Below are 27292 nucleotides of genomic sequence, written 5' to 3'. Positions count from 1 at the left end.
CTAAAATTCCCTGAGGCGCTCCGCCTGCTGCGCTCGGCCAACCGACCCGCGGGCGCTCTGGAATCCCCGCGCGGCGGGTGGCGAGTTTTGGCGCGGACTCGCCTCGCGCGCGTGCCGGGCGCTGTGGCGGTGCGGGGGAGCCACAGGTCTTGAGCTCCCCGAATCTGCGCGCGGTTGTGCAGCCGAGGGCGTCGCTGATTGGAGCGCCGATCCCCACACGCGGAGCAGTCAGGCCTCGCCCCCCGCAGACCTCTATCATCCTCTCTTTTAATCAGCTTGCGTTCCTCGCCTGGAGGTGACCGACTTGTAGCTCACTCCAGTGCAGCAGACCTTTCCTTGAGGAGGAGAAAAAGTCAGCACGAGGGACGCCCCGGTGCGTGCGGGTTTTCTCTCTCTGCAAGAACTAAGCGGACTCGGGCTGCAATCCTATACCCGTTTGCCGCTGAGACGCTCCATTGAACTCCATGGGATTTCCTTCTGAGTAGACGTGCATCGGCTTGCGCTGCCGAAGGCTCCTTCCTCCCGCGCTAGTGGCCGGGGCTGATTCGGTGCGCAAGAGAGGAAACTTTGGGGAAGGGGCTGGCTGGCTTCGGCGAGGCCCCGCCGTGCCGGGAAAAGAGCGCTTTGGCCGCTCGCTCCGGAGTAGCGAGCGGAGGAGAGGAGCTTGCCGCGGTTTCCCGCGCCTGCCTTCCCTCGCCGCAGCTGCTACGCCGTCTCAAGCATGGAGTGGGGCAGCCTCGGCGGCGCTGACCCCCGTCCAGCCGGCTCCCGGGAGATGTGACTGCCCCTTCGCCTGCCAAGCTCCGCCAGGCCGCCACTCGTCCCCCAACGAGGGCTGGTTGGGGGCGAAGAAGCGCCCATGAAGCTTTTCTGCGAAAAGCGGCCCTTTTGCTCGCGGCAGAGAAGGGCTCCTCAGCGGGGCCCGGGTTCTTAAAGGGCGGGTGGCTGGCCGTGATCAGACGCAGGCGGGCGGCCATGGGGCCCAACGGCACCGAGAAAGACTTCTCGTCCAATGACACCACCTGCCTCACTCCGGAAGGGGATCCGGACTACAACTTCGCCGCCCTGGTTTTCGGCGTCTTCCTCATCCTCTTCATCATCAGTGGGAATTTGCTGGTGTGCCTCAGCGTCTGCACGGAGAAAGCGCTGAAGACCACCACCAACTATTTCATCGTCAGCTTAGCCGTGGCAGACCTCCTCTTGGCCATCCTGGTGTTACCTCTTTATGTCTATTCGGAGGTAAAGTCCAGCCAGCCTCTTTCGCGCCTTTTCTTCTGACCTTTCTTTTCCCATGTTCGCTTCCGAGGAGTATTATTGCCACGCAATCTTCTATTTGATAAAAGAGGCTCCACTTGAGTTACGAGATATCCATATATATATATATATATATATAGTATGACTCCGTTCACAGTGTACGGTGTGACCAGATGCAATGAGTGGGTTAAAGACAGTTGTGTAGAAGGGCGGGGGGGGGGGGGTCAGCCGGTGCAGCTTCTCGTGTCGTAGGGTTGCATGGTAGGGAAAAGAAGTGTGGCTGCCAAATATTTCTCCTCTGCACAACTGTCTTAAGGCAGCAATCCTATGCCTGGGAGTAAGCAACATTGAATTTGCGGGACTTATTTTTGGGTAGACAGATACAGGGTTGTGGTGTAGTGTATTGTGTTACGTACTGGCTAGAGTGCTGGGTTTGGAATGGGAGCACCAAGCTGAAATTGCTGCTCAGCTAAGAAAGATGCACAGAGTGGCAAACCTCTCTCCCTCAGCCTAACCTCCTTTGGGTTCGCACCTCTTTTTCTTGTGCCGTTAAGGTATGAAATCCCAGTCGCCCACTGCAACTGGTCACTGTTACCAGAACATAAATCCTACATAGGGAAATCTTTGCATGAAAGCTCACCATGGTCATCTGCAGCCTTGTAGGGATGTCTAGGCACATGTAACAACAAATGTTGGAAACATGCAGTGCCACGCTCTGCACTGGTCCTTGTTGGTCCACATGTTTGATGAGGCCACTATGGGCTGTGCAGTTCATGACTATGAGTTTTTTTGGAGTATTGTGCTGTTTGATGAGCCTTTGGACTAGTGAGACAGTGGAAACACAAGCATTACGATTGCTCCAGTTCCTGAATGGGCCATGTCCCTTGCATGTGCCTGGTTGGGTAGGTAGGTAGGCAGGCAGGCAGGTAACCAACATAGACTGAGAGCCTGTACGCTGTGGACCATTGTCTGTTGGAGTTATACCTCCATCCCCTGAGAAGGGCCAGTGCAGGCATACACTTCAAATGAAGTGGCTATTTTTTTTCCAGACCAGTATAGTTCTACCAAACCAGTGCTGCAGTTCTGTGGTGCTCTTGTGTGTGTGTGTGTGTGTGTTTTTAAGTTTTCCACTAGCAATCTCATCATATGACTCTATACCAGTTGCTGGAGAACATGAACGGGAGGGTGCTATTGCATTCATCGCCCACTTGTGGGCTTCCCATGGGGGTCTCTTGTTGGTCACTGTGTGAGTGGAATGCTGGACTAGACAGGCCTTCAGCCTGATTCAGTATGGCTCTTCTTATGTTCTTAATTTATAATATTATTTTGTTGTTTATTTGGTCAGTCATTTCCAACTCTTCGTGACTTCATGGACCAGCCCATGCCAGAGCTTCCTGTCGGCCGTCGCCACCCCCAGCTCCCCCAAGGTCGAGTCTGTCACCTCCAGCATATCCATTCATCTTGCCCTTGGTCGGCCCCTCTTCCTTTTGCCATCCACTTTCCCTAGCATACGCATCTTCTCCAGGGTATCCTGTCTTCTCATTATGTGGCCAAAGTACTTCAGTTTTGCCTTTAATATCCTTCCCTCAAGTGAGCAGTCTGGCTTTCTTTCCTGGAGTATGGACTGGTTTGATCTTCTTGCAGTCCAAGGCACTCTCAGAATTTTCCTCCAGCACCACAGTTCAAAAGCATCGATCTTCCTTCGCTCAGCCTTCCTTATGGTCCAGCTCTCGCAGCCATAGGTTACTACGGGGAATACCATTGCTTTAACTATGCGGACCTTTGTTGTCAGTGTGATGTCTCTGCTCTTAACTATTTTATCTAGATTTGTCATTGCTCTCCTCCCAAGGACTCCCAAATATTATTTTACTGATGTCTTATCTATAGGAGCCACGCTTGTGGCTCCTATAATAACGTGTCTGTTAAGGACATTAAATGCTTTTGCTTAATGTAGTAGTTTTGAAGGCACATACATGATGCAGCAACCTTGCTGAAGCTAAGCGGGTTTGGGCTTGGTTAGTGCTGTAATGGGAGACCATGGGAACTCCCATTTATGTCACCTGGAATTCAATGAGAGAAGAGAGGTGGGGTATAAATGTATATAAATGTAATAATATCTTCTTAATGACAGCCATTGTGATGTATTGGTTAGAATGTTGGGCTAGGATTGGAGAGACCCAGGCTCAAAACTCCACCCAGCAATGAAACTCTTTGGGTAATAATGGGCCAGTCACCATCTCTCAGCTTAATCTGCCTCACTGGGTTGTTGTGAGGATAAAATGTGTGTGTAGGGGGGGGGGGGACAAATTATGTATGCTGCCCTGAGCTCCTTGGAATAGAGACAGGGTATAAACATAATGAAATAACTATTGGTCTCTGGAACTGTACACACAATCCATCGACTTGATAAGATAATATATTTAGGATGGTTTGTTTTGCTATTTTCATTGCATCTGCGGATCTACAATCCATTCTGTACACTAACACTTTGAGTTGATACATTTGGTTTTCTTTTTAGGTATGTGAAGAAGGGAGGAGATTTGCTCAAAGCCATTCACTAAGTCTGTTCCAGAAGTGAAGTTTGTGTTTAGATCTCTCTGATCCAAACCCAACATTGCCTAAATCAGAAATATAAAATCTAAAATAGTCATACCATTGAGTGATGCAGAAGTTGCAAGTATCTATGTAACCTGAAGAAATGAGCTAGATGGATTGGAAATTAATATGTTTTCTAACCAAGTTTCAGCATCGTGGAATTTTATGAATTTTGTAATATAAACACTGTTAAATAGAGTCATGGCTTGAATCTAAGCATGTTTACTCAAAAGAAAATCCCACTGAGTTTCTAGAAAGTATGCTAAGGAATGCAGCCTAAAATTCCCATGTGTTCAGGTAGCTTGAAAGGTAGGTAGATCTCATGCAAAACATTTGGATAATTAGTAGTTCATATAAATAGGAACTAATGCTTGTTAAGTTAGCTAGTTGATACTTGGGCTTACAGTATCTTGGGGAGCAAGGATTCTCAAATAAACCAAAATCATATGAGGGCTCTCCTGTGTTTAGCAGATGAAATAAATATTCAAATGCTACTTGGAGATCTGGAAAACATCTTCTTCCAGAGCTAAACACTTGTTTATAAGGTTTAGTTTACTTGATCATTGGAAATTTGTGGAACAGCTAAAGCAGACTCGAAGTTGAAGATAAAACATGGGCAGCTAAAATTAAGAACTGAATGAAACGTGGATTATTTTCCTTTTTGGTTTACTTGTAAGGGCTAATGGCAGTGTTGTCAGACATTAATGTGTGTGCATGTGCATGCGTGTATGCATATCAAAAGGCCTCTGCTTCCCAAATTAACTTGAAAAATAATGTTCAAAGTAGGTGTGCCAGTCCCTCTTAGTTCTGATTCAAATTTATTTGAAGTTAATGGAAGTCTTGTGAGGCAGAGGTGTGAGAGGAGCTAAATGTGGAGTAGATTGAATGTCAGGAATATGTATTAGAATATGAATTAGAAACAGTGATGCGATACATACCGCACCCTATTATTATCCATTATCTTAGCAGGCTGTTATTAAATGAAAAAAGCACTCATGTTTCCAAGGGTACCTCTCATTTAAAGAAGAAAAGAAGCCTGTTGAGCTAAAACATTCTTCCTATGTATGTACTAGCTATTCCATAATGTTTGCTGAGGGTCTGATCTCAGAATCCACTGAAGTAAACAAGAACATGCCACTATTTTTGACCCTGAGCAAGCGACTGTACACCTTGTTTCAAAATATACAATTTTGTATTTAGCTCTCTACAGTTTTGAAGGACTCATGCTGGATTTTTCTGGGAAATGTCTAGTGTTCAGTTTCAAATGCTGAAAAAACTGATCCAAGGGACTTAACTTGCAATGATTAGAAGAACACATTATTGGACTACAACTCTCATCTTCCCTGGCCAGCATGGCTAGTTGCTGTAGGCAGTTCACTTCATCACTTCATCACTCCATCCTTTGATTTTTACATTTGTACAAAATAGAATAAAATCAATAGGTCAAATGCGTCTTAATATCTTCCATCCAAATATATATAGTAACATCCATGAATCCTGTGATGTGCAGACCGTGGCCACTTAACACACTGCCAAAAAAGAGGAAATGCATTGCCAGAAAAGAAGACAACAGTTTTCATATGGTGATTGACCTGTATTGATGCACATTTAGAAATAATAATTATAATTTAAATAGAAATACAGTACATCTCACCATAGTGGGGAAGACAGACTAGGTGATCTATGTGCCTACTTAGTGTGCTGTCCAGGTGATAAATCTTGATAGGCAGCTTCAAGGCCCCTCCTCTCACTTCTTCTAGTTCTTTATCTTTAAACTGGACTTGGACTGGAGAGCCCTTCAAATAAGAGGACTGTTCTCTGATAGCTCCTCAGGTAAAGGACTGTCCTCTGTAAAGTAGGACACCTGGCTGCCCTAGGTTAGGAATCCCATGTTGACTGATCAATATGATGTATAGAGTGCAAGGTCAAAAACCTGTAGAGCTGCAGGTAGTTGTTATAGGGCTCAAGGAATTTGTTGGGCAAAATTTTGAAGACTGATAACGGCTTGGACTCGAAACCGAAAACCTTGATATTCAGAGGATTCCAAGAGGGCGTTGTCTGTGGAGATAACAGATGCTCAGATGGAATTTTCCAAATGTTTCAGGATAAATTGTTAAGCATCAACCAGTTTGGGCTGAAATCCCTGCAAACAGGCAGAGCACAGAGTAAGGACAGTCACACATGTATGCAACACATTTGAAAGCCAAAGCAAGAGGCAGACAGGATTTGCTAAAGGTTTATGAGATTAGTATTGCCTGGATGTGGAGAGCCGGCAGCATGGTGGGGGGTGGGGTCTGGAAAAGATGGGAGGGTTTGGAATTGCTTGGTGATTGTGGCATTGCAGGAAAATGCTACAATAGATCTGGACAACAAACTGTGGCTAACCAGGTCGAATGCAGCCCACCAGCTATTTACTGTGGCCTGCTAGGTATTTGACAGCCTGCCTATTTTGCAGTCCTGGGCACACAGCAGCTCAAAAAACAGGAGATATACTGAGCTCCTGGTAGCTACATTCAGTGAGTCAGAAGGTGTACAGGCCTGTGCTAGAAGATACATGAGTCCACAGATATGATCTAATACAAGACCAAATACAACACATGGTAGAGGAACAGGGGTGGCTCCCCCCTCCCTTTTTCCCTTTACAGAATAGCTCTTTTCTACTTCTACTATTGGAAATCCCAGTGGTGGAGTTAATATTTCAGTGGGAGCATCACCAAGTGTGATGAAGCTGTGTTGGCTTAGCAGTAGGGCTATTACAATTACCATTAATGGTATGTATTTAGTATGGTGTATAATATTGGAATTGAAAACACTCCTCAGTGTACTGCATAAATTATTATAATGACTAATAATTGGCCATGTAAACATGTTTGAGAGGAGTTAATGCAACAGTTGTCAAAAATAGTTGTATATATGTGAAACCCACACTTGATGTCTATCTCATGTCTAATATTTATTTTAGTTATTACATTTCTATACCACCCAATAACCAAAGGTCTTTCTGGGTGGTGCATAATATAGTAGTTAAAACCATAAATACAAAAACCCACAGAAGAATTTCCGCATCACATTTCCTTGCTCCTTCCTACAAGTCATACATTTTGTTGGTGTTTTGTTTTAGAATTGGTGTTTTGTCTTAGAATTGTGAACATGACAATCAGCAGCACTTCCTTGATGTTGGCAATCTCTTTCACTGGGCAGAGCTAGTCCTGGGTGTGAATACCGGCATACATTTGTGGATATAGGCCTTGGAATGAAATAAGTTGAAATCCATTTCTACAACAATTCTGCTTAAAGACAACCAGCTGCCTGTAGGAAACTCACAAGTAGGCTTTGAGTGCAACAGCATTCTCCCGCCTGTTTCCCCCAGCAACTGGTGTACATTGGTATACTGCCTCTGACACTGGAGAAAGCATATAGTCATCAGTACTAGTAGCCATTGATAGCCTTATCCTCCATGAAGCAAGGTGCATGAATTTCTAAAAAATTTTTGCACATGTGAGATGTGGAGCTATTCAGATAGGTAGATAGCAGGTTTTCCTAGTGAAGCATGATGCGCGTCTACCTGAGTCAGGGTAACTCAAGAGTGATGTAATGGCCTATGGGATCTTTGAAAGCCCTGTCAGGGACGCAACTGATATAAGAAAGTTTGTGCGCATGGATGGTTCTCCATAGGCTGTAGCTCACATGGACAGAGAACAAAAATGCATTCCCTGTGGATAAGTAGATCTCACCATGCCAATTGAAATAGAAAGCAAACTATCCAAGAAGAGGTGGGTGTATGTGTCGCAGATGGAACTTTGGTATGCAGTGGTTGTATACATAGATTCATATTTAATATCCTCAAAGTTGTTTCTTTTTGCTGCCTACCTGACAGCTTTAGTTTCATTGTTCACTGATAAATTGTGTGCTTTCATTCATCTCTTCATACAAAAGTTGCTTCAATTAATGTCTCCATTTTAGGCCCCTGTTTTAGGGGACATGTGACCTCCGTCTCTTCCTTCAGACACATTCCACTAATAATGCAATTTCTATTATTGTCTAGTGTTAGCAAGCAGTTCCCTTCTATCTGCTGCTTACCAGTTATGGGAATATTTTCAATATTTGATAGAGTTGGTAATGGTACCATAGCCTTTAACGATGATTCTGAGGTGGGTGGTTTGTAAACTGCAGCTTTACCTCATTGAAACTTTAAAGAAGTTGGTTATAAGATCCTATTCTTGCTCTTTCTTATATTTAAGCCTAATTAGCTTATGATGATGATTTCAAGCATGCCTTGGTGACAAGACATTCTAGTGCCTCAGGTGGATAATGCAAATGATCCCCTGAAAAATTATAAGAATAAATCAAATAAATGACCATGTATAGCAGGGCTGGGGAAGCTTTTTCATCCCAAGGGCCACATTTCCTCTTGGGGAACCTTCCAAGGGCCACATGCCATTCAGTCACACACACCCATACGCACATAACGGGTGGGGCCCCTGTGAAAAGTTGGTGGAGCCTCCCCCCCCACACACACACACCACAAATAGCCATTCAGTCACACACACCCATACACACATAACACATACCCATACATTCATATACACACACTTCACTTTATAAAAGCCTGATTGCAGCACAAGGAGATTTTCTGAGGAGTGGTTACAGTGCCGAGGGAGTGGGGGTTACCCCTTCTCTCTCCAGCAGTGACCTACCCCACTCCAAAAATGCCCCCCGTGCAGCAAGTTGGATTTTTTAAAGCATGTATTGGTACCAACAGCAGCTTTTAAAAAGCCTAATTGCAGTACAGGGGGGCAGAGGGGAGGCCCTGTGGACTTCACCTGGCCCATGGGCCAGAGGTTACCCATCCCTGATGTACCACTTTTGAATACATCGAACATTTGCTGCCTGAGGTGGCCAGCTTACTCTCTTTCATGGTGGGGCTAGTCCTGTGGCTGAGATATGGCTTGATCGTCTGTTTGTCCTTGAAACTGTTATTCAAAAATTCTGTAAAGATTTTTGCATTGCAGATTCATCTTCTTGGACTGTAGTGTGGTTTTGGCATGTTTTTCCTATATAACACATCAGGCGTATGGACTTTGTAACTCCAGTGACGTTCTGTATTTCTTAGGATCATATTGGAAGGGTTGGTAGCTCTACTATTATCCCCATAGTATCTATTATTTCTTCATGCCAGAGGAGACAAATTCTACTGCAAGCCATTTGGAGTAGGCAGAGCAACGTGGAACAATTTTCTCTCTCTATTAAGATCCTAGTAGCTCTTTCTATCATCTTCAGTGTGAATTCTATTAGTATTGGATGAAAGGTGATGCCAGCAGGCAGTCAATTTAATATTATAGCCCTTTTCTGTGTTGATGCTCCCTATTCAGTCAAGCCTGGGTTAACCACTTAGCTATTTATTTTTAATACAGTTCATTAGGAAAGGAAAGTGAATCATTGGTGGTTGGCTGAGTGGTGCCCCTCTTGAGGGGTTTTATTCCTTTTGCTTGCTAGGAGGGGACACACAATGACATTCAAGGGCAATTTGATATTCACCAGGAAAAGCCTGATTAACCTGGCTGGGGATTTCCTGTTCCCAGTACTAATATACACTCCTTTTCATGCTTAGTCTATCTTTCTTTTTGCCTTTTATCTGCATGTTTTTTCATATTACTGTTTATAATACATCAGAGATCCATTGCATGCTTTTGAATAAGAACCCCACCAAGTATGAAGTATGAGCATCTCTACACCAGCCTAAAATTCCATTTTAAATGCAGGATCACAACATACTCCCTTTACATGCAGTTCCTCCCCCTGCCCCTTTTCACCCTTATCTGAATCTGACATATGTTTCATTGGTCTAGCTCCTCTTATTGTAGGTTTTTCTCTTTTCATGAGGGAACTCAAAACAGAACTCAAGCTCAGTAATTTGATAGCTCATTATCTCCGGTCTTTTAAAAAATGGAATGAAGGTCATTTAGTGCAGGAGATGCCCTGGAGGTTGATGATGTCATCTAAAGGACCCCGCAAACCCCTGTGAGTAACCAATCACAATAGCAGGATAAAAGCACCGTGTGAAGAAGCCCTATATCTCCAGTGACCTCATAGGCCCCGAAGGCCAGCAGCAACCCAGGCACAGAGGCTGAAGGGCCAGTGGTGCTGACTGAGGAGGCATTGGGCCTGAACCCCATTGTTGAGCCCAAGGTACCTGAGACCCCTGAGTCTGGACCCCCAGAGAGAGCAGCCTCAAAGTCCCATTCCATAAAGGGGCTAGCATTTTTGCCGCTGAGGGCTTTGTGCTCCACCAGGGTGGTGTGTCAACACAGAGTGCCCAGCATAAGCTTGCAGAGAGACAATGAAGTGTTAGGCTCCAGGTGAGGGAGCTGCCCTGTTAAGACTCTGCACTCCACAGCAAGGGGGCGAAGTCTGAGAAGTTTAGTCAGCCTCATGCAGCATTAAAGGATTCAGTTGAGACTGAGCTCTGATGGGAACAACTTGTCTCCTCCCTGGGCTCTGTCTTGAAAGACCTATCATTGACCTACCTTGTTTTCAGGAATCTTGATCCTGACTGAACCCTGCCTATCTGTTTGTTACCTGTCTGTCCTCTCCTTCTACTCCAGACTGCTTGTTGGATTGTACCCTCCTGACCTACCCATGGATTGTACTTTACCAGGGTAGGATAATAGAATATATGCAAAATTATATTAGGTATGTCTGACTTTAAAGCAGTCAACATTCAATACAGGACAGGCCCTTTTTTAAAAAAGCTTATTTACTTTTTGGTTTGTTTGTTTTTTCAACATAGTTATGCAGAAGGATTAATTTTGAGAAGTGAAGTTTCCTGTGTCATTGTCAGAGAAATGGCACCTGCTATATTACTTCCTTCCACACACATTTTAAAAGGTGTAGGAGTCCTACCTCCTATTGAATTCAGCAACCCTACTTCTGTAAACTTGCATTCACCCTCACAGGATTCCAGTCACTGGAGGAGAATGTGACCGTGCTTACTGCCCCTTTGTTGCATCCAGGTTGGTGCAGCCCTGCCATCTTCTACGCATTGGAGGGGGAGTCCTGCAGCCTACCGTCTGTGTGTAGGCACCCTACATCATTTAGATAGTGCAGGGTTCTAAATTGCGTGCTGAGTCTCCATGCATATACTCCCTGCTTCAGACCTTCCCCCTTCAATACATGGAAGTCAGTATGGCTGAACTGGGGACCCAACAGAGGGGGTGGTGCCAACAAGCACAGTCCCACTGAGGGCGTATGCCCAAGTAGGGCTTTTATGCTGTAACATTCTGCAAGTTCCTGTCTGCAAGGAAACTCACCTGATCAGCACATTCCTTAATTGATGAGTGACCATGCTTTAAGTAGCATTTGCAGGAAGACTCATTGCATACACATCTTTCCTCTTATTTTTCTTCTTTTTAAGTCAGTAGTAATTAAATGAAGAGGAAAGGAAATATTTCCAACAGATCTATTCATTCAGCATGATTGAAAGTAGGCGTTCAAAAATGACCTTTTTCCAAGTTATTTTTGAATCTTTGTCATGGCTGTTATCTGCTACAAACAGATACCTGGGACAATGCATTTCTAAGCCATTGGCTACATATTACTCAGTCTTACTACAGGCTCTACATATAGGGGGTTTCATCAGCCATTCTTATTTCTTATGTAGGAGGCCATCTTTTATATGTGTGTATTGCTCATCTATCATGTCAGAAAAGATTTCTCTCCTGAAAACCTAAATAAAGAATTGGCGCTGTTCTCCTTTAGAAAGTCCAGTGACCTTCTCCCCAAGTGTAGAACTATCTATGGGTTTATCTATATATTGAAGTAGAAGGTGAAGTTATTTTGTTGTGGAGATTTGTACTTACTATCATTTCTCATTCCCATGTTTACTTCTCAATTAAAATATCTCTGATCTCTCATTACATCAAACCAATGTGTGAGTGGAGATGAAGATTCCAGAGGTGTGTATTGTAAACACCCAATAGCTGTGTCTGTGTTGGTGAATTTATTTCCATACCTTCTGCCGCATGTCATGTACCCTTTACACTACAACAGTTGTATTTAAGGAATTGTTAATCTGGGGATGTTCATCATTGGGAGGCAATCTGGATATACTAATAATAAATTGTGAGATCTTTAGAGGATTACTTGTGGGTCCCCACCCTGTGCAATTGCTTTCTCCTCCACAATTTATTTTTCAGTTCATTTCCATTTTCAAAATAGAGGTGCTGGGTAGAAATTTCCTAAGAGGAAAAAATGGTTTGTGATCTGCACCTGCAACACGCTGTACTTCACATTCTGGGGAAGTTGTTCTTTGTTCCCTAGTAGTTGGTCCAAACATAGTGGCAGAGAATAGTCTCATTCTTTTACTTTTTGGTACTATCATATTCTCAGAATATGTTTCAAAGTTATGCACTTTCTGATGGCTCAAAGAACCACATTGTTCAAAGTTTTGTTTGCTTCTCTCCCTGTTGCAGTCATCAAACATATATAAAAATCCATCAGTGCTATCTATATTCATCTGCTTTGCTCACCTTTCCCTGAGTGGGGGAATGATCATGGCAGCCTTTTTCGGGTTCAGGGTATTATATAAATACACAGATCTGACGAGGGATGGGGGAAAGACTGTTATGGAAGCTGAGATCAAAAAGATACTATGCATGATTCGGTGAAGTTAACAAGATTGAGTCACTACACCTATTTATAGGTTCATGCACTTGTAATATTTGCAGGCTGGATTTCAATTTCAGTAACACCAGAGAGAGTTATCCTTTTTAGTGATGTAGCCTGTGAAGGATGGTTGAGTCTAGTCTCAACAACCCTGCAAGGTAGGACAGGCCAAACCTGGCCACAAATCCCCACAATAACCCACTAGCTTTCCACCCTGGCCAATAGGCACTGAAGTTAAGCAGAACACACCAACTGAAAGTTGGGGGAAAGTTTATTGAAGGGAAAGGGACAACTGGGAAGGAAGAGGAGAGGTGGTAGGTTGTTCAGGAAATTACAAGCAGCAAGAGTATAATGAGCCAAACATCCAGGAACGCTGAGAGCTGTCGTGCGCACCCCCAAGCAAAATAACAAAGCTAGCTATTCTATTTTATACATACCAAAGTATGGGCCTTCCAGGATAGTCTCCAACCTTCAACTCGTCCAAGAACCATCAGGGCAAGAGAGGACGGCCTGCTTTTCCCCAGCCCTCTATTTAAGGCCCAGCCCCAGCAACTCAAGGCAGAATTTGGATAGCCAATCAAAGCTCAGCCCCAGGGCACACCACCCTCACCTCAGAAGGGGCAGGATCTTCTCACCAGTCCCACCTGTTATCTCTTTCCCAATTAATGTGGACTGAGCTTGGCCTTGAGCTGCAGAGCTGAGGACTGTTAGGTAACAGCCAGATCCAGGTGGTCACCTCAGACATGACAGCCCGGCCTATTCTCACGGCAGAAAGCAGGCCTTCATTCTTGGCATGGCCCAATCCTGGTTAAGGCCTGAAGTGCCAAGTCTCTTAATGAATTCTTCATGCAATCACTTTGTGCTCTCTCTGTCCCATGAGGCATGCAGGGAGGGAGGCCTGTAGTTTGAGGAGCATTTTTTCCCTCTCATAATACTAGAACCCAGGGTCACCCCATAAAGCTGATTGGTGGGAGATTCAGGACACATAAAAGGAAATACTTATTCACACAGTGCATAGTTAAATTATAGAGTTTGTTACCACAAGATGTAGAGATGGCCACCAAGTTGGATGGCTTTAAAAGAGGGTTACACAAATTCCTGGAGGAGGAGGCTATCAATGGCTACTAGACCGGATGGCTCTATGCTGCCTCCAGTAATCAGAGGCAGTAAGTCTGTGTACACCATTTGCTGGGGAACATGAGTGGGAGGGTGCTGTTGCACTCATCTCCTGCTTGTGGGTTTCCCATTGACAGCTGCTTGGCCACTGTGTGAACAGAATGCTGAGCTAGATGGACCCCTGGTCTGATCAAGCAGGGCTCTTCTTATGTTCTTATAAACTACTCTTATTTATATAATTGGGGGGAAATGGAAAAAGGGTTAGGAAAGGATTTTTTTTTAATTCTTGGAGTTTGAGGCATGTTGGGCATGTTAGGAAATGAAGTTTAGCATGCTCCATAGGCAAAGATTGTGGTCCTGTCATCTTGGATCTGGGACATCCTCTGGGAAATACAGTCTAGACTTCATAGACCCAAAATGCCAGTGCCCAGTCCCAGGGTTGGGAGTGGGTGGGAAACACTCAGATTCCCCCAAGAAGATGCTCTGGACATTGCCCTGGGGAGCTTACTCTTGGAGTACTGGAAGGACATGTGCTGGGGATGCTGAGAAACTAATGAGAGCTTTCAGGTGCTCCCTCATCCTCCCTGTTAGAGGGAGAATACAAAATACTGTAGTTGCCTATGACTGGTTTGGGCCATTATGGAAGCTGCAGCAGCATATCTCTTCACTTTGGGTAAGGAGACAAACACAAAGTGTTCCATGTTGCTTCCAGACAGAGGTGTTCCTATTGTTACCAACCACAAGGTGTTATGCAGCAATTCCATCTTTTTTTTCCTTGACACATTTTCTGTGGTAAGGAAAAAGATGGAAGAAGTGTTGGGAAAACATGGGAGGGCTATGACTGGAAGACAGCGATGTCTGGACTCCCTGTAAAATTCCATGAATGAGGCAGGGCAATGACACCATAAAAGCCTCAGTTGGAAGCACCCCCAGTCAGTGCCAGTGACATCCACAAGCTGTATCAGAACTATGGTTTGGATGTGCATGATGTGGCATCAGGGCTAATGAATTTGTACTTATGAATGGAGAAATACACTGATGTGGTAGACGTCCTTATCAAGAGGAATCCAACACATCTAGCTTGATATTGTCTACACCAGAATTTCTCAACTTCGCACTCTTCAGATGTGTTGGACTACAACTACCATCAGCCCCTGACCGATAGTTAGATTATGGGAGTTGTAGTCCAACACATCTGGAGGGTGCCAGGCTGGGGAAAGCTAGTCTATACTGATTGGCAGCAGCTCTCCAGGACTTTAACACAGGGTCTTTCCCAGCCCTTCCTGGAGATTCCAGATATTGAATCTGGGACCTTTTCCATGCAAAGCATGTGCATTACCACTGAGGTACACCCCTGTCATCAAAGTCTGTTGTATAAATGTCTTGGACAGACAAACTTGTCTTGTGTCCCTTTACACAGAAGGTATGATGAGAAAACTTTGCCATAAATATGTGGTCTTACTATCTGTACTGCAAATGTTTGTCATGGAAACATCATAAAACCTGGCTTTACAAAAAGGAAGATAAAGACATGCTTATGTTTGTACATAATAACAACCCATCGGTTTAAAAACTGATTGGTTGTCAGGGGCGCACTATGTGCAGCGGGCCTGCCTCTTCCCCTTTAGCACACAACCCACAATTAGCTCCTTCGTAGGTTGTGTAGCATGAAGTGCGAACTAGGACCACTGGGTTGTTTAGGGGCTAAACAACCCAGTGGTTTACCCAGCAACAAACCCTGGGTTAATCACTGGATTGTTTAGCCCCTAAACAACCCAGCACTCTGGGTTTACATGTCATGAAGTACAACTTATGAAGGAGCCAATTGTAGGTTGTGCTGTAAAGCTGAAAAGGCAAGCATGCTGTAGGCAGCACATCCCCGACAACCCTTTGGTTGTTACGTACAAACCAGGTCTGTTGCTTTTGAGCACTATTTAAAGTAGGCCTGAGCCATTTAAGATCTCTAAAGCTTTACACTGCGTATCTTGACAAGCTAATCTTCCACAACCAAGTAGAATTAGGTAACAGTTTACCATGTGACCAGGGTGAAGCTGATTTGGCTTCCTCAGGATTTGTTAATCCTCAGCCAAGCATAAAAGAAATGACAGGGGATTTGGTTATCATACATATAGGGTAAATATGCAGAAAACTGCTTAAAAGTCATAAATCTAATATGGAAAATGGAGAAATGTAACATTTGGAAGGTATCTATCTTGCTCTAACAAAGAGAACTGGTGTCCAAAATCCCAGGCTAAGATTTTCAGAACTGACCACTGTGTTTTCTGTACCAGCCGTAGGCACCTTAAATGGGCAGTTCTGGTTTGTTTGTTTGTTTGAACATGTTTAACACTGTTTTCTGAATGAATTCAATCCTGAGCAATGATGCCCAACTCAAATTGTGCTTGAGACCTGTTGATATCAGTGGGACTAATTGGGTCAGATCTGTACTTATGTAGCAGTAGGATTCTGCCTATGTTCAAAAACAATTTTTACACCACAGATTGAGGACATGCAGTGCACACATGTGGCTTGGAGTGTGGCTGTTCCTGGTTCCTGGATCCAAACATCGGATGAAATGAGAAACAAGCACCACTTCCCCACACACATGGTTTATGTCCTGCAAGTACATACAGTAGCTGCAGCAGGGGCACCTGAGAGTCACTGCTGATTCTTCGGTTTGATCAGCTGGGGTTTGGAACTGGTATTTATATTGGCAGACTAAGCTCCTTTCTCTTGATTGTAAGTGGTTTTTAGGAGTCCATAGCTCCTCATTGTTTATTAAGAAGTATATGGAAATCAATGTTTGGTCAACTTTTCAGAAGATAGCTGCAAAAATCAAATATTTCAGTAGGAAGCAAACTTAGAACTCTAACCCTTTGGATGAAATAATAACATTCTGATCTCTGAAAAAAAAATCTCCAGAGCTGCTGTCATTATTACCTCATATCATCCGAACGACAAATTCCAGTTTATGATCAGCCCATAGACGTTAATCATACCGTTGCCATGATCTCATATTCTGACAAAAGAAATGAGCCAATTCAAAGCTAAGGCAGCATTACATTTTCAGTCTTAGGAATGGGGTTATAGTGCACCATGCAGACCCTGAAAGCAAGAGCAAAGAAATATATAGAAGAACAGTGTAAACTTATGTATTGTAGATTAACTGCTACCTGGTTATTCATTTGGGGCTACTTTTTAGCACTACTTGTAAAGTAATTCTGTCATGCAAGGAGTGGCTTGGTAATTTGCCATTAACACCAGTACAGCTGCACACACACTATGCGTCAGGTCATCAATTATTGTTTCATTATTTCTTTGAGCTTGGTCCCTCTCCAGGCTGAATGTGTGAAATCCTTCCCCCTGGCCCCGTTAGTTCAGCTGAGTTTTTGGAAGTGCAAGCATTGCTATGACAATCTAGAAAAATTTGATGTGCCACTCGCGTAACACAAAAATAAGAAAATGGATATGCAAGAGTTCAGAAACCTCTTTTCTTGTAGCAAAGAACTTCTGACTTTCCATAGCAGGAATTTAAGGTTGGGAGGATGTCTCCCCTGCTGTCTGGAACAAATTGAAGTGCTTTCATAAAGTCCTGTAATGTGGTATGGAATTGAGTAACAGTAGCAGTGCTTTGACTGTGGCTGTGGTTAGGAATCTAGTTTCTCTTCAGCAGATCTCTTTTCCTCCTTTTTATGGGGTGAGTTTTATGTTGTGATTATTATGTAGTAGTCTGAGCGTGCAGTAGTTTCTGTACCCCAGTACATAACTCACAACACTTTAAAAAAATCCTTTGGAAATGGATGAAAGAAAACGGAGGAGAAAAACTGAAGGTGAAAGTAAAGCAGACCATTTTAGAGACGTTAACATTAATGAGCAGCAAGACTTGTCTGATGACTGCCTAACTGCCAACATTAAGTAAATAAAACACCCTGGAAGCAACTGTACCTTACCACAAGTGTATAAATTTGGAACCATGCCCAGTCAAAATACATCCCATCTTTTTTTTAATTAGCTCTGTTGCAATGTTCATAATGCAAATTATATCAACTCCAGTATATTAGCATTTATTGTTATCCCTTTCCCTGTCTCCTCCTCTCAGTCAGTTTCTTGGCTTAATTCAATGATAGGTATTACTCTTCAAAATATTACTAGGGAACTGAGAGAGGAAAGGAAAGCAGGGTGGGGTAGGATAATAAACTGTCTCAGGCTGGATGAAGCTGAGGGTTGCCTAAAAGGAGATAAGTCACCTGTATTTCCTCTCCTCCACCAGAATACCTCAAGAAAGATGGCCGGGTGCCTTGGGTTTGCAGTTTATCACAGTTTCTGAAGATTCTTTTTGTTCCTTCCCTGCTAAATCTGTTCACAGTGCCAGACCTGAGTGCATTCAGAGTTTAGAAACTTTCCATGTACAAGCCTCTTTGTCACTGACAGTGTTCTAAAAATGAACAAGCCTTGTGACATCATACCACCAGGTGCTGTCCTAGGATGAAACATCTGAAGCCAAAATTATACACCGTGCCCAACGTACAGTTTTGTTTTTAAGTACTTGAAAACTTAACCTAAGTTCAAGTCCTCACTCGGCCTTGAATCTCACTGGGTGACCTCAGTCCAGTCACAGACTCTCAGCCTAACTTACATCGCAGAGTTGCTGTGAGGAAAATATAGAGAAGATAAGAATCATGTACGCTGCCTTGGGATCCTTGGCAGAAAAGGCAGGATAGAAATGTAACAGATTAATAAATATATCTGAAATGCACCACAGGTGTGATCATAAAATCTCTGTACCATCTTCTGGAATGAGACAGTCAGCATCTCCAAGGCACACTTCTGCTGTCTTGCTCATAGGATTGCCAGATCCAGACCTACAGACCCTGTTGGGGCAGGAGAATGGGTGCTGCGTGGTCTTGGCCATTTTGCTCCATATTTTCTCTCTTTACCTTTTCCTCATCTTTTCTAATATAATGAATTTGGTATTATCTCACTATTATTAACTCAAATAAAATGTTTAACCTCAAAAGAAAAAAAAAACCCTTCTGAAGTTGCTGTTAGCTGCAGGGGGAGAACAAGAGTTTTTCTACATGAGGTTAATCTGTATCTATACTTTCAGTTTTATTGCAGAATTGAGATCTGAGCACTACATGAAAAGCAATTCCTTTCTTGCTTATCTGCTACATAACCTTTAGGTAGCACTGTGGTATAATGGAATAGCACAAATACACGAGTGGAAATCATGTTTTCTTTCACTTTCTTTAATACCGCATTTTCCCTGTTCTAAAAAAACTCAGGGAAATTGCTCTTTAAAAAACTGAAGCAAAACTGAAGGGTCACGACATTGTCTAAAGAACCCATAAACAAGAATGAGAAGTACACAATAAATGCCTTGTATAGAAAAGTTCCAAGTATCCATATTGTACACATTGTTTCCACCCACTCTTAGTGCCCTATGGCATTTAAGTAAAGAAAGAGATGCTGGGATCTCCCACTCCCATGTCAGGTTTAGTGTGGCCCTCAGATGTTGAGTTTTGCAGCCTGAGCGTAAAAGAGGACAGGGTGCTTGTACCTTTGATGGTTGTATAGAAGCAAGAATCTCAGCAGGTGTGGTTTTCCTCTCATACCTGCACAATAACCTGCATCACCCAATTCCCTCTTCGCAACTTTTAAGCCAGTGATTCCCAAACCATGGGTATTGGTGCTGTAGGCTGCCCAGTGCCTCTTCGCTTGATTGCCCTGCACCGTGGCCATGCTATGCATGCTGCATACGCAGGTATGGCATAGAAAGCAAGGCTAATATCTTTAATAATAATATTTTTTAAAACTGGGAATAAAGAAGGAAGGGGATAAGAAAAGGATGGTTACAAGTTAGTGTGGTTACAAGTTAAATGTGAAAGGAGGGGATAGGTTACAAGTAAAGTATGAAAGGAGAAAGGAGAAAGAAATGACAGGAGATGAGTAAGATTACTTTGAGAGGCATGTAGGGGGAGGAGAAAAATAACATAAAATAAAAGGTCTTCTCTACTTAGAGTCTCTGGATCAGCAAATTCTCCCTGAAATGGGGGGGCTGAGGCTGATACCTCCTGAGCCAATATTTGTACTTCACTTGAGGAAAGCTGAACTATGTATCTCCCTACTACAAGGAAATAGCTGAGGCAAAGAATTTAGCCATTTCCAAAGAAAGATCAGATTTCAATTTAAAATGATATCAGTAATTGCCAACCTATTATGCTAAACTCCGCCTCCATCTGTCACCATGTTGTGACTTTCGCTACCATTGCACTACCATTTTGTGACTGGTGGGCCTCAGTCATTTTTAGCTCTCTCAAGAGGTTCCTTGGGATAGAAAGTTTGAGAACCCCTGTGTTAAGCTGTAAGAAGAGTCCCACCTGTATTTATTTGCTTCTGGCCTTCCTCATAGAAGCCTGCCAAAGGAAAGTAAGAAAGGAGACAACAGTATACTTGCTCCAAATGAGGAAGTAGCTCCTTCCCACATAAATGTTTCTGGATGAAGAATCTCTGCAAGATGTAAAATGGGACAGGCATGGCAGTTCAGGAGCTCCTAGCTCCTGAAGAGAGAGAGGTGTTAGAGTGAGGAGTAGCAGCTGGGCATGTGGAGATCAGAGCAGATTATCAGTCTGTGTGTGTACAATTCCCTGTATTGGCACAGTTGGCATTTATGGCACCTGGCTATTGAACATCTGGTTTATTTTTTGTTTGTTTTAGTGGAGCAGTAGCATGCATTTCCAAGGTCACCTTCACTTGCTTCTCTCCCCCACCCCCACCGTCTAGTCTCTAATTCAAGCCATTGTTGTTGTTCAGTCGTGTCCGACTCTTCGTGACCCCATGGACCATAGCACGCCAGGCCTTCCTGTCCTGTGCTCTCTCCCGGAGCGTGTTCAAGTCCATATTCATTGCATCAGTGATGCTATCTAGCCATCTCATCCTCTGCCGTCCCCTTCTCCTTTTGCCTTCAGTCTTTCCCAGCATCAGGGTCTTTTCCAGAGAGTTTTCTCTTCGCATTAGGTGGCCAAAATATTTGAGCTTCAGTTTCAGTATCTGTCCTTCCAATGAGCACTCAGGGTTGATTTCCTTTAGGATGGACTGATTTGACCTCCTTGCAGTCCAGGGGACTCGTAAGAGCACCACAGTTCGAAAGCATCAATTCTTCGGCGCTCAGCCTTCCTTATAGTCCAGCTCTCACAGCCATACGTTACTACTGGGAAAACCATAGCCTTGATTAGACGGACCTTTGTCAGCAAGGTGATGTCTCTGCTTCTTACCATGCTGTCTAGGTTTGCCATAGCTTTCCTCCCAAGGAGCAAGCGTCTTTTAATTTCATGGCTACAGTCACCGTCTGCGGTGATCTTGGAGCCCAAGAAAATAAAATCTGTCACTGCTTCCATTTCTTCCCCTTCTATATGCCAGGAAGTGATGGGGCCAGATGCCATGATTTTAGTTTTTTTAATGTTGAGTTTCAAACCAGCTTTTGCACTCTCCACTTTCACCCTCAACAAGAGGCTCTTTAGATCCTCTTCGCTTTCTGCCATTAGGGTGGTATCGTCTGCGTATCTGAGGTTGTTGATAATTCTCCCGGCAATCTTAATTCCGACCTGTGATTCATCCAACCCAGCGTTTCTCATGATGTACTCTGCATATAAGTTAAATAAGCAGGGCGACAATATGCAGCCTTGTCGTACTCCTTTCCCAATTTTGAACCAATTGGTTGTTCCATGTCTGGTTCTTACTGTTGCTTCTTGACCCTCATACAGGTTTCTCAGGAGACAGGTAAGGTGGTCTGGTACTCCCATCTCTTTCAGAATTTGCCACAGTTTGTTGTGATCCACACAATCAAAGGCTTTAGTGTAGTCAATGAAACAGAAATAGACGTTTTTCTGGAATTCTCTTGCTTGAGATGATGTTGGCGATTTGATCTCTAGTTCCTCTGCCTCTTCGAAACCCAGCTTGTACTTCTGGTAGTTCTCGGTTCTCATACTGCTGAAGCCTAGCTTGTAGGATTTTGAGCATAACCTTGCTGGCATGTGAAATGAGTGCAATTGTACGGTAGTTTGAACACTCTTTGGCATTGCCCTTCTTTGGAATTGGATGGCCATGATGTCATGTATCCCTAATGACCTCAGCATGTAGCCAGCTCTGGGTAAATTGCTGGAGGAGACACCCCCAGAGTCAGTTTCCTTTGCTGGTGACAAAGACACAGGTTAGACTTATAGAGCCACAGAGCTGGGAAACCATGCTTTGAAAACTGGTAGACAACTTTGTGGATATATGCTCATTCCTCTCTCCAGAGAAATTTCCATGTTTCGCTTCTTGGTGATAAGCAGGATTTTATAGTTCATGTACACTGACACAAACCATGGTTAACATAAACCAATTTCTTGAATAACTGAACTTTGCAAATCCACAGAAAACATTCACACACATAGAAAATGAAAATATGAGGAAGAAGCCTACACTAGAACTCTCAAGTAAAACTAGGTCTATGTGTCCTTGAGGCTGCAATATTTAGACCCACTTACGTGAGAGTAAACCCTATTGAACTCAGTTGGACTCACTTCTGAGTAGGCATGTATAGGGTTGCACTGTTTCTCATCTAAGGGGGATAGCATAAGGATTGCAAAACTCTTTGCATGCTGAACAGTAGAACAGAAAAAGCAAATAATCAACTTGTTTTGAGACAATAATACTGGACCAAATGGTCTATTAACAGCTTTAAGGTGTAGAAAAGAAAATCTAATTTAGAAAGAAAAGAAGTGTGAAGGTAGGATTAAAGCTACAAAAGCTCTATCAAGAAAACTAATTATGGAAGTTAATGTAACCCTATTGTGTTCTAAAATAATCAGACATGGGTCAAATTAGAGCCCATTACTGTTTTACAAGGCTTGAGAGAGAGAATCTAGCCCTCGCTGTGTGTTTTTCCAATAACGTTCAGCATAAATGAATTTGGCAGCTGTGGCAGTGACTTCAACAGATTCATGATAGGAAATGCTGGAGGATAGATGAATCTGTTATCTGCTGTGAAGAAAGGAACAGTGAAGTCAAAATGAAAGAGGAAAGATTTGCAAGCCGAGCACATTAATTCTCTCACATCCCTGGCCATAAAAATTCTGCTGAGACAGTTTCCAGAAAAGCAAGGCCAGATCTTCTGCTTCAGACAGTTTTCTCCTCAGCGGTTTATTTGTTGGCTGTACACCATAGGTGAACAAACAACTTTTGCATTCATCTCTGCTACTGGACTCACCAAAAACCATAGAGCCCACCTCCTGGGGACTCACATACACAACTAGGCCCCATGATTGTACCCATCCCAAACTGTTGGGTTCTTCCCCCAGGCTTCACCATTAGAACTGCTCTACACTTCTCCGCCTAGATACTAGAACGTTTTATTACAAGGGCTTACAACCCTAGGACTAGAATCGTAAGCACACTTTACTGCCAAGAAAAGAGGGCTGGGGTTAGATGTCTCATGACTTTTCCTTCTAGGTGTAGGGAAAGTTCTTTTATTAACTGTGTTTTATTACTTCTGTGTTGGGCTACTGATAGTTGCTAGGACATGGTGGGACTGATTCTACAGACCACTTCAACTAGTACAGACTTTCACAAGAACTTACCAGGAGGGCCTGAGTAGAAGAAGCTGCTTTTGAATCCTGCTTTTATAACCTCCTTTTAGAAGTTCAGGAAATTTCTGAAGCCTGCCTTAAAAGCTACCTCAAAAGTAGTTTTGGCACTTAGCCCTCCTTTTACCAGTGATTGAACTACGTGCTCTGCACTAAAAGCAGCAACTTTTGTGTGCTAAGGTAACCTATATTCTGCAACAAGAAAAGCTGACTTCTGTGACCTTATAAACTGTCATGCAGATGTGTATATCTTCGTGCATAATTCTGCCATTTTAAATTATTTTGAATGATTTATTCTATTTCTGCTAGTCATGGGGAAGACTAAGGAGCACTGAAAATGTAAGAGCCAAACTACATGATGGACAGTTCTGTGAACCTCCCAGTGCCTGTATTTTGCTTTCTATAGTGAAAAGCTGCCACAGGAGGCTGAAATCAGGAGCGGAGGATGATGGGGGGACGGGGCTGCTTAACCCTTTACCTACCTGCTGCTTTACACCCTGCATGGGGAAATATAATGGGGTCACCAGGTCTTGCATTACATGGGTGGGAAAGTATTTGGGGGCAGATATTGAGTAGAAAAACAGCTGGCAAGGCTGTTAAGCAGCCCCTCCCCGCCCTGCCCTGCCCTATTACCTGTCTTCTGTTCTTGATTTCAGCTTCTGATAGCTGCTTTTGTTTTAAAACAACATTGAGAAAGAATCTTGGAACTGATCATCATGTATAGTTTGGCCCTTATTCAACATCTCCTCTGCCTTCAGAGATTTCTCTGGGTCTTGCCCACATACTTCACAACTATAGGAGCTAGAAATTTAATTATTTTTTTAAAGGAAACCTGAGGGTATTTTAAGTTAGCTGATTTTTGCAACTACTATCACATTCTGGGACTTTGCTGTACTTCTGGACTTTTACTGTGCCTTCAACAGCTATGTACAAAGCAGATACTCAGTAGGCAATGTTTTCCCAATCAGAGCATCTCTGTGCTGAGAGAAGCTTCACCTGTTGTTCAGGTAGCTTAGAAAGGCACTGAAACCCTGCCAGAAAAAAGATGCTAACCCAAAGTAGGTTAGGCTGAGAGAGAGTGGTTTGCCCCAGACCACTCTTTCCTTTACTGAGCAGTGATTTCAGCTTGGTGCTTTCATTCCAAACCCAGCTTTCTAGCCAGTACACCACACAACAATACGCTAATAGTACAACCCTATATGGGGCTCACTCCCAGGTAAATGGGCATAGGATTTCAGCCTTAAGTTGCCAACTCTTACTGGGAGCAGAATGGGTCTCTTTTATCTTGACAGGAAGGAAAAGAGCAGCACAAGTCCAATAGGCACACAACAGCTACCTTGTTCTTATAAGAGCACCTCATAGCATATTGATTTACCAGTGAAGTAGGGAGAGTTCCCCATTCCTCAGAGGAGTACTTGTCCCTATAGATGTTGTTGTTGTTCAGTCGTTAAGTCGTGTCCGACTCTTCGTGACCCCATGGACCATAGCACGCCAGGCCTTCCTGTCCTCTGCTTTCCCCGGAGTGTGCTCAAGTCCATATTCATTGCATCAGTGATGCTATCTAGCCATCTCATCCTCTGCCGTCCCCTTCTCCTTTTGCCTTCAGACTTTCCCAGCATCAGGGTCTTTTCCAGAGGGTTTTCTCTTCGTATTAGGTGGCCAAAATATTTGAGCTTCAGCTTCAGTACCTGTCCTTCCAATGAGCACTCAGGGTTGATTTCCCTTAGGATGGACTTTGATTTGACCTCCTTGCAGTCTTCTGCAAGAGTCTTCTCCAGCACCACAGTTCGAAAGCATCAATTCTTCGGCGCTCAGCCTTCCTTATAGTCCAGCTCTCACATCCATACGTTACTACTGGGAAAACCATAGCTTTGATTAGACAGACCTTTGTCGGCAAGGTGATGTCTCTGCTTCTGACTATGCTGTCTAGGTTTGCCATAGCTTTCCTCCCAAGGAGCAAGCGTCTTTTAATTTCATGGCTACAGTCACCGTCTGCGGTGATCTTGGAGCCCAAGAAAATAAAATCTGTCACTGCTTCCATTTCTTCCCCTTCTATATGCCAGGAAGTGATGGGGCCAGATGCCATGATTTTAGTTTTTTTAATGTTGAGTTTCAAACCAGCTTTTGCACTCTCCACTTTCACCCTCAACAAGAGGCTCTTTAGATCCTCTTCGCTTTCTGCCATTAGGGTGGTATCGTCTGCGTATCTGAGGTTGTTGATAATTCTCCCAGCAATCTTAATTCCGACCTGTGATTCATCCAACCCGGCGTTTCTCATGATGTACTCTGCATATAAGTTAAATAAGCAGGGCGACAATATGCAGCCTTGTCGTACTCCTTTCCCAATTTTGAACCAATCGGTTGTTCCATGTCTGGTTCTTACTGTTGCTTCTTGACCCTCGTACAGGTTTCTCAGGAGACAGGTAAGGTGGTCTGGTACTCCCATCTCTTTCAGAATTTGCCACAGTTTGTTGTGATCCACATAATCAAAGGCTTTAGCGTAATCAATGAAGCAGAAATAGACGTTTTTCTGGAATTCGCTTGCTTTCTCCATGATCCAGTGAATGTTGGCGATTTGATCTCTAGTTCCTCTGCCTCTTCTAAACCCAGCTTGTACTTCCGGTAGTTCTCGGTTCGCATACTGCTGAAGCCTAGCTTGTAGGATTTTGAGCATAACCTTGCTGGCATGTGAAATGAGCGCAATTGTACGGTAGTTTGAACACTCTTTGGCATTGCCCTTCTTTGGAAATGGAATGTAAATTGACCTTTTCCAGTCTTGTGGCCACTCTTGTGGAACACTTTTGAGTGTTCCAAATTTGTTGGCATATTGAGTGCAGCACTTTAACAGCATCATCTTTGAGGATTTTAAATAGCTCAGCTGGAAGACTGTCATCTCCGCTAGCTTTCTTGTTAGTAATGCTTCCTAAGGCCCTCTTGACTTCACTCTCGAGGATGTCCGGCTCAAGTTCAGTGACCGCACTATCATGGCTATCAGGGACATTCAGATCTTTCCTGTATAGTTCTTCTGTGTATTCTTGCCACCTCTTCTTAATTTCATCTGCTTCTGTTAGGTCCCTACCTTCTTTGTCCTTTATCATGCCCGTCTTTGCACAAAACGTTCCCTTGATATCTCCAATTTTCTTGAAGAGATCTCTAGTCTTTCCCATTCTGTTGTTTTCCTCGATTTCTTTGCATTGTTCATTTAAGAAGGCCTTCTTGTCTCTCCTTGCTATTCTCTGGAACTCTGCATTCAGTTGGATATCTCTTCCCCTTTTTCCCTTGCTTTTCTCTTCCCTTCTTTCCTCATCTACTTGTAAAGCCTCATCAGACAGCCACTTTGCTTTCTTGCATTTCTTTTTCTTTGGGATGGATTGAGTTGCTGCCTCCTGAACAATGTTAAGGACCTCCGTCCATAGTTCCTCAGGCACTCTGTCTATCAGGTCTAATCCCTGAAATCTATTAGTCACTTCCACTGTATATTCATAAGGGATATGATTTAGGTCATACCTGAACGGTTTAGTGATTTTCCCTACGTTCTTCAATTTAAGACGAAATTTTGCAAGAAGCAGCTCATGATCTGAGCCACAGTCAGCTCCAGGTCTTGTTTTTACTGACTGTATAGAGCTTCTCCATCTTTGGCTGATAAACTTTCTCTAAGGAGACAATTTTTAAAGCAGTTGTTTACAAAATGGAAAAAGTAAAAGCAATCGAACAAAAACCTACTTTTGTTTTGGCTTCCTTTAATCTTTTGATAGGAAACTGTATTCTAGTCAAGTACTTGTGAATGTGGGGCCTCTGGTGTTCCTTGCTAATGTTTAGGCAGTTAATGAGGCCAGGGGAAACCTGATTTCCTCAGCTTTTGTTGAGGCAGCCTTAACCTTCTCCTAGCCTGACTGGAGTCAGGTTGAAAGTTAAGAGATAAGGAGGCCATAGTCTATGAGGTGTGAATAATCCATCTGTGATGATGACATCCCAGGGGGCGATTTGTAGTGTCAGTGGAGCAAGGATTAGTTGACCTTAGCACAGGGTTTTGTGAT

At 43.5% G+C, this 27292-nt stretch overlaps 1 protein-coding gene across 1 annotated transcript in view; it reads left to right on the top strand.

Moving 5' to 3' along the window:
* The first annotated feature begins 244 nt into the window (after positions 1 to 244).
* DRD4 (dopamine receptor D4) overlaps positions 245 to 27292 on the top strand; it is a 41818-nt gene continuing 14770 nt past the window's right edge. The window contains exon 1 of the mRNA XM_084828584.1: positions 245 to 1239. Within this exon, the coding sequence (XP_084684710.1) occupies positions 976 to 1239 (264 nt within the window). The 5' untranslated portion in view covers positions 245 to 975. The remainder of the gene's footprint in view (positions 1240 to 27292) is intronic.

The sequence above is a fragment of the Heloderma suspectum genome, chromosome 1 (assembly GCF_057233095.1).
Source record: "Heloderma suspectum isolate Gila_16-S chromosome 1, 16-S_ref, whole genome shotgun sequence".
Classification (NCBI taxonomy): Eukaryota; Metazoa; Chordata; class Lepidosauria; order Squamata; family Helodermatidae; genus Heloderma; species Heloderma suspectum.
Note: the sequence above shows the minus strand (reverse complement) of the source record. Positions and strands in the feature narration are given on the sequence as shown.